The sequence below is a fragment of the Aethalodelphis obliquidens genome, unplaced genomic scaffold (assembly GCF_003676395.1).
Source record: "Aethalodelphis obliquidens isolate GAN/ISIS:26980383/991018 unplaced genomic scaffold, ASM367639v1 scaffold5, whole genome shotgun sequence".
NCBI lineage: Eukaryota > Metazoa > Chordata > Mammalia > Artiodactyla > Delphinidae > Aethalodelphis > Aethalodelphis obliquidens.
Genome location: NW_020837949.1, coordinates 12,214,858 through 12,222,653, shown reverse-complemented (window position 1 = coordinate 12,222,653; position 7,796 = coordinate 12,214,858). Strand labels below are relative to the sequence as shown.

The 7,796-nt window shown below is 43.0% G+C and overlaps 1 protein-coding gene across 1 annotated transcript; it reads right to left on the bottom strand.

Moving 5' to 3' along the window:
- Positions 1-372: 372 nt before the first annotated feature.
- Positions 373-5,723, bottom strand: PRSS37 (serine protease 37). The gene is made up of 5 exons (XM_027101293.1): positions 5,582-5,723; positions 3,543-3,684; positions 1,996-2,249; positions 1,244-1,380; positions 373-663 (listed from the first exon to the last, which is right to left on the bottom strand). Exons 1-5 carry the CDS (start codon positions 5,613-5,615, stop codon positions 523-525), a joined length of 708 nt encoding a protein of 235 aa, XP_026957094.1. The 5' UTR covers positions 5,616-5,723; the 3' UTR covers positions 373-522.
- Between the last annotated feature and the right edge of the window lie 2,073 nt (positions 5,724-7,796).

The window sequence follows — 7,796 nt, the reverse complement described above, 5'->3', positions numbered from 1 at the left end:
GAGAGTTTATTTCAGTACCCAAGATCTGAGACACAATTGAGAGCTTCAAGCCCTTTGAATGTTAAGAGAGGTAGCAGGAAAACAGAAGCCAGCGTCTGTTGTGATGCTATGGACTTGCCTATAATTTCGAGGCTAAGAGCACAGGGCTGAAAATCTGACATTTTGGGGTTCCATTTCAGGTTCTGATATTTACCAGCTATAATAATGTTAAGTAATCTATATTAGTCTCAATTTTCTTATTTGTAAAGTAGGAATAAATGATAACCTCAAAGGCTTGTTATAAGCATTAAATGAGATAATGGATATAACCCAATACAGTGTAGAAAGTGCTTATTTCATGTTTTGTTCTTGGTTCTTCAGATCATTATGGGATGTGGACAGAGACACAAATAAGAAAACATAGGATACTGGTGTGATACATCCAAATATTTCTATTTGGATGTTTTATTTTGAATTTGGGGGAAGTTGCGGTTAGTATTGTCAATGGCAGAGCCACTGGGATGCAGAGGGAGTAGTATGGTCTTATTTGTCTTTAGTGACGTTCTCAATCCAGGTGATATATTTCTGAACATTGGTGTAGATGCCCACATCCCCTTCCCTGAAGTGTCCGACCTCGATCCCCTGTAGCTTGCCTTTGCAGATGACAGTAGCAACGGCCACCTCCTACAAGGGATCATGCAGAGAGAGGGAGAGAGACAGACATGGTCAGATCTTCTCCCTATAGGAGCCCTCTCGTCCGCAATGTGGATGCGCCCTGTCTAGAGGTAGCATGCTGCATCAGGAAAAGAGCAATGAGTCGGGAGACTGGAAGCTTGAGTCATTTATCTAGCTTTGTCGTGACTAATCTTGTGTGACATTGAGAAAGTCAGAGAAAAACCTTGTAGAACTCACATGTAAAATGAGTCAAACTCCATTTGTTTGAACTGGTGAAGCCAGTTTCAATTTGTGAAAAGTTTCAGTTAATTTTTTAAAAGCAATGCCCGTTTCATAGTTGCATCTATGAGAATAAAAACCTAGCAAAGTGTTATTAACTCTAGATACTGCGTGATGCCCCTTTAATGAATACAGACATCTCTAAGGAGGGCCCTTTACTGAAGGTAATGGGGGGCTTTGCTGCAGCCTTATCAAATTTTCAAAAAATTATGAAGCTGTGGGCTTTCAATTTTTTAAATATCACGATTAAATAGTTAACTGGACATATATAATACAAGTAAGTGAAAGTTGAATAGAGAGAAAAGATTACCCCAAAAATTCGACTGAGCACTTTCACAAATTTAACGCATATGGAGTTTCTGTGGCTTTTTCCTTGTTCGGTTTTCTGGCAGTCTGCATCAGACATCATGGGGGCCTCCAGGTTCTGCCTTAAATCAGGGTGTCTGCCTGAGGGAAGACAGGAATAAAAGAAACCTTCCTGTTCACAATTTTTTTTTTCACAATTGTTATTTAGTGCTCCAATTACCACCTTCTATTTCAACTGGTGTTTTGTGTGTGTCTGAAGAAAATAATGAGACAAAGGGAAGACATGATTTTGTGCATGGTTAGGAGAGTTAAACTTGAGGATTTTGAAATAGCCTTTATGTCCCTTTAAAAAGCAGAGTTTTCTTTCTTCTCTGTGTCTGTTCTTGGAGGCATAAGAGGTGACCTGACTCAAGTTCTCAGGTGTCCTCCACATGTTAAGTGAGCCAGTATGGGAGAGGGGAGCACAGACTCTTGAACGTGAATTGTACCTCTGACGATCAGGAATGGCGTCGCCTCTGTGCAGAGTCAGGTGGCCTGGTGGCCCCCTCTGCCAGAGCTCTGAAGAAGCATGGAGCATTAGTCACCCTGGGAAGGGAGGAGCTTTGGACTTCTGGGAGGGTCTCTTTTTGTCAGACCACTCATATCGTATCTCCCTTCGGTCTCCATCCATTCTCCTCCCTTCTCAGCTATACAGACATGGGTGCTCCTCTTCAGGGATAACTGATGACCCTGGTTTTCTGTGGGAGGTGCACTCACCGCTGTTGTCTCGGCTCCAGTCCAAGCCTGAAAGCATACAGATGGTGCCTGGCTTGACGGTGCTGGTGGCGAGGGGAATGGGCTGGACTTTATGGTTGAGGATGGCGGGCTTAGCCAGCCTAATGAGCATGAGGTCATCCTGGGGGGAACTATGACTGTAGTTCCAGTAGCGGACAATCTGGATAGGGTCAATTATCTGCTCTGTCCCATCTCTGATTCTGATCCTGAGATTTCCCAGCATCACTTTCAGGTTTCTGGAGGGATAAATGGTTGGAAGTAATCATCATCATCATCGTCATCATCATCTAAGCTGATGTTGAATGTTATAGTGTGCCAGATACTTTGCCAAGGGCTGTATCTGGATTCTGGATTACGTCATTTACCACTCACAACAAATTTGTGAGGTGGATTCTATTTTGAATCCCCATTTTACAGATGAAGTAACGAACGGAGGCACACAAGAGTATTCACCCATGTCACACAGTTGAGTGGTGGAGCCTTTAACCAGTATGTTTTTTTATGTAGTGTTCTTAATGTAGTGGAGAAGAAAAGGATGCATGGCATAGAAATATTATTTTCCCTCCTTTCCAGCTCCAGCCTATCAGATTAGGTTATTTCCATTCTGGTGGAGGTAAGAGAATGAGGTGACTTGAGTGTTGGGTATCTCCTGTTTGCTTCATCAGATCTACTCACAACTCTTTCATCCTGCTCTGTACTTTGGAAGGTGATATATGTGGATTAAGTCAGTGGGCTTTCTGGTCCTCTAGCGTTTGATTGGTATTTGTCCAATAAGAAGCACCAGAAAGTAAGGGGAGGGAGAAGGGAGAGGTTGGAGTATTTATCCTCCCATCCTTCTTCCTGTAAGGTTGCCACAGGGCGTGGCTGTTGACTGTCTCTTGACCAATGGTTACAGCCCCTATCAGGTAGTCCCTGCGCACAGCGCTCTCTCTCTGTGTGTCTCTCTCTCTTTCTTTCCCCCTCTCCCCTTGTAAACATTCTCTCCCCCGCTGCTTTAGGTCTAGGGGTAGTAACTGCACCTTTCTAATACTAAACGCGGGGGGACTGAACTATTCCCTGTGTTTTCCCTATAATGAGACCATATCTTTGTCATTAGTTCTTTTTATGAACTCTCCTCAACTTAATCAAATTTGAGTGTACCATCAGTTACCTGCTGGTCCCTTAACTGACAAAACACATTCCTATTGCCAGTAGAAAACTTTAAAAACCGAAGGGAGACTGAGGAGGCATAGTACGTAGAACGGGGCTCCTCAAGAGCAGCACTGCTGACGTCTGGGGCTGGGTACTGCTCTGCGGTGGGGCTGCTCTGTGTGCGGTAAGGTGTTTAGCCGCATCCCTGCCCTGGCCTCTGTTTGCTGGGTAGGCGTCCTTAGCACAGCCTCCCCCGATCCCTCATCCCATTGTGACAGCCAGAGATGTCTGCCTTTGCCAAATGTAAATACCCTGGAGGGGAAGCTGCCTGTACTTGAGAACCACCGACGCAGAATGAGTGGTAGCTGTTGTAGTGGGTAAGGATGCCCAGCACTCACGGTAGGTAGCAGTGAGCAGGCGCCAGCACCCAGCTGCTTTTGATGAGGACACCCACACAGGGGTTGAAGTGAGACTTGAGGTATACCAAATAGGGGGCATGGTCTTCTTTCTGCACGGATGATTGAGCGGGGAAAATTGTCCCTGCGAAGCATATATAAGATGTTCTTAGAACGAATAAGACAATCAGCAACTTCCTAGTTGAATAGAAATATGGATGATTTTAAAGAAGTAATCAGTTGGCCAGGAAATGTGAAAATGTTTGACATTTTTTTCGAATCAAAATGTAAATCAAAATGACATAGTGTTTCATCTAATATTTATACTAATCATTTTTGTTTAATATTGGTAATATTCAGTATAAGAAAGTACAATGAGAGAGACTCATTTAGTGCTTATAGGAATGGGAATTTATTCTATTTTCTTGAAAAGTGATTTAGAAATGGGCATCAAAAATTGTAAATGGTTCATCACCTTTGACCTAATATTTCCAAAGCCAAGAATTCTTGATTCTAAAGAAATAATCAGATGTAGACAAAGATTATTAATAAATGTGCTCCTTTTAGCACTATTTATAATAGCTAAATGGTTGAAATATGAGTGTCCAATGCAGTAATGTTGGACATTGAAATACAAAAGTATATGAACAAATGGAACGTCATATATATTAAAATTGTATTTGTAAAGAATATTAAACAGCAAAGGAAATATTGATAACCTTTAAGTTAAAAAATAAAAATGTACATTAATCCAGTAATCTAATTGTCTAAAAACAAGTAAAGAAACAAAAATAAACCATTAAAAATAAATAAAGCCTGGGAGTAAATTCAGACAATGCATTAGCATGTGTTGACTGAGGTGGGATTATGAATGATGTTTATTTTTTCTGCTTTTTAATATTTCCAAATTTTCTAGTATGAACATGCAGTGCTTTTATAAATGAATTATGTTATTAAAAAAAAAACTAGAGGGCTTCCCTGGTGGCACAGTGGTTGAGAGTCCGCCTGCCGATGCAGGGGACGCAGGTTCGTGCCCCGGTCCGGGAAGATCCCACATGCCACGGAGCGGCTGGGCCCGTGAGCCATGGCCGCTGAGCCTGTGCATCCGGAGCCTGTGCTCCACAACGGGAGAGGCCACAACAGTGAGAGGCCCGCGTACAGCAAAAAAACAAACAAACAAACAAAAAACAAACAAAAAACTAGAGAATAAAGAGGAGGAAGGCTGATTCTAGTATCAGAAATATTGTTCCTGTCTCAGCTGCCCTTGGTTCTTATGTTAATCCTCCCCAAGCCCAGTCTTGTACCTCACCACCCCCTTCTCTGTGTGGTCACACAGTTAGAAACCCCAAGGAAAAAAGGGTGGAGTATTATTAAGGACAAGAGACATTGACCTCTTGTTCTAAGTGCTTTACATGGATTTATTTAATCTTCACAATGACTCTATAGTGTAGGTAGTAATATCCCCATTTTGACTGTAGAAACTGAAGCACAGATAGATTAATTAACTTGTCCAAGCTCACACAGCTGATTTGTGATGCAACCTAGGCAAGTCAGGGTGTGGTGGGAAGGCCTCACCAGCAAGTTCTGCCATCAGAAGAACTCCATGGCAGTCAGGAAGTGTAGGACATAGGGCCCTAGCATTTGATCTTTTGCTCCCGTGTTCTCCATTCCCTGCATTCTGAGTCTCTAAGCTTTTGAAAAAGGGCGCATATCAGATGTCAAAATGAATACTCTGTCCTTGTGACTACACTAGGCTTGCCCACTGTGTGATGAAGCCCACATTTTGGAATAACCAGGGTGGAACACTCACTGTTGAGCATTCTCTGAGGCAGGTGTACACCATAACCTACCCCAGAGCTTAGCACTGGGGGCTCAGCCTGTCCCGAGAGCCTTTGGAGTCTGAGAGAGGAGACCCCTAATTATGCTTCTGACAGTTTTTCTTGACTCTTCTTTTGCACCTTCCACACATCCTGCCTATGCCTCACTCCATCCTATATTAACCCGTGCCTTATAGGACAGAGTAGAAAGTCATGGATACATACCAGCAAGGACACTCAAACAGAAGATAAATTTCATAGCCGTCTAAATCTTTCCTTGTGAGGTGCGGTAGACCAGCAGAAAATGGAGCTCTCAGCTCAGTATTTTCCTCAGGAACACCTAGGAGAGTCAGTGGGTATGGTTAGGCATGGGGGCACGCAGTGGGATTGAAAAGCAGCTCTGGGCATAGACAGGAAGGAGGAAGAGGGCTCCAGATAGGCAGATGGAGGCCCTTCTGCTCCAGGGAAGGTGGGGGACTGTGCCTCTATTGGGGTCTCTTAGGGAAGGACAAGGAAGCCTAGTTCCTAGACTTCTGCATCCAGGTCCCTCTATTTGCTGTCCCTAAAAGCCCATCTGCCTAAAAGTAGTTAAACTGTCTGTGGGAAAGGGAGCTCCAGGCTTAGGACTTATCTCCCCATGGAGTTTTTCAGGCCAGGGCTGTGGGGGACAGGATTCTCCACCTTAGTTCATGAAGACAGTGTGCTCAGGTTTGCTCTGAACTCCCTAACAGTTACTTATCCTTTCCTTCAGCCCCTCCCATCTTTATTATGCTAACTTCATCTTTCCCAGTAGTCACTATTACATCACTCAGCCATCATCACCAGCTTGGTCTGGCTGTTGTGATCAGCACCTTTGAGCTATGGAAATGTGGAAATGGAAAGCATTCATTGAGTGGTTGTTTTGACAGTTGGAGAATGATTTACATTCTAGATTACATTAGATCTAGGATCTACTGAATGGCTGGTGACAATTCAGAAAGCAGTACCTCTAAGTATTTTTTACCTAATGAAAAGATTTCTCAGCCAATAACAGACTGCCACCGTCATCCCTGGCTAGTTGGGAACACAAAGATCAGGGATGCTAATAGTTGACATTCACTGAGCACTTACTGCATCCCAGGCACTGAGCTAAGTTCTTTACAGACATTGTTAGTGGTGATTTTATATCAGGTTAGTCTGAGATGTAAAATTAATTATGCTTTGTATCATTCTAGCCCCTGAAAGTTTCCTAAACTCATAATCTCATTTCAGTGTCACAGCAACCCTGGAAAGACGAGACAGAGGTGGGGCTGGTATCATTTTTTCTTCTTTCCTGACCTGTAGGTGACAGACCCAAAACAGAGAATTTAAATGATTTTCTCAAATCACACATGGCTTGAAAGACTAGAAGTACAATCTACATCTTACTACTGGATACCCACCACTTTCCAACCACATCCTCCAGGCTTCAGCTCATTAACCAGCATTCATGGATCTGGGAAAGCTATACAGTCCCTCACACAAATTCCCTGAAGTGTGGAATGAGAAATTAACATGACACGTACTTTCTTGAACCTCACAATGAACACAGAGCTACATTGGGAGTAGGGCTGGTTTATGAAATATATTTGAGGTTCCTAGACAGGATGGAGTTATGGAAGGTTTTCTGTGGTGGGGGTGGGATTAGTTAAAACAGGTAAAAATTTGGGAAAGAGATATACTTTACTTTCAGGTTGTTTTCCTAGATCTTTTGGAAAGATTCTGGACCAGGAAGGGAGTTTGAGGCTTGTTCGAGGATGTGAGGACTAAGAACAGAAAAGCAGATTTTCTGGAGGCCTTGGCACTGGGGATGCTGCTACCTGTTGATGAGCTTCACATTGGTATCTCTAGCCCAGAGCTCTGGTCCCACATATACAACTGCCTCCTGGAAACCATTGTTTGTGTCTCCTCTCAGCTCCTGAAATTGAGCATGTCAAAATTAAACTCCTTACTCCTCCAGCCTTTCAAATTCATTCTGCTACTTGTTTTCATTATTTTAGAAGACAATTCTACCTTCCACTTTAAAAAATTTTTTCTGACCACTCAATCCCAAAGTCCATCCTACTTCCCGAAGTCTCTTAAAGCCATCCATATCTTTCCATTCTCACTGCTCTCACCCCAATCCAGGCCATAATCTTGTCTCACTTGAACTAATGCATGTGCTTCTCTACTGTTGCTCAACTTGCCATTCTTTTACTCAGATTTTGTTTCTAAGGATTTTGTTTACACCAAGGATCAATACTGGAAGGAGAAGCCTCTAAATGACAGACTTGTAGAATCTTCATCCCCAGTTCTCTCACCTGCACTTTCTCCTGCTGTTCAGAATCCCCAAGCAGGATATACCTTCTATCCCTGCTTTGTGCCTGTTAGTTTCCACTACAACCTTATCCTCAGGACAAGATTCAGGCATCAACATGAAGTG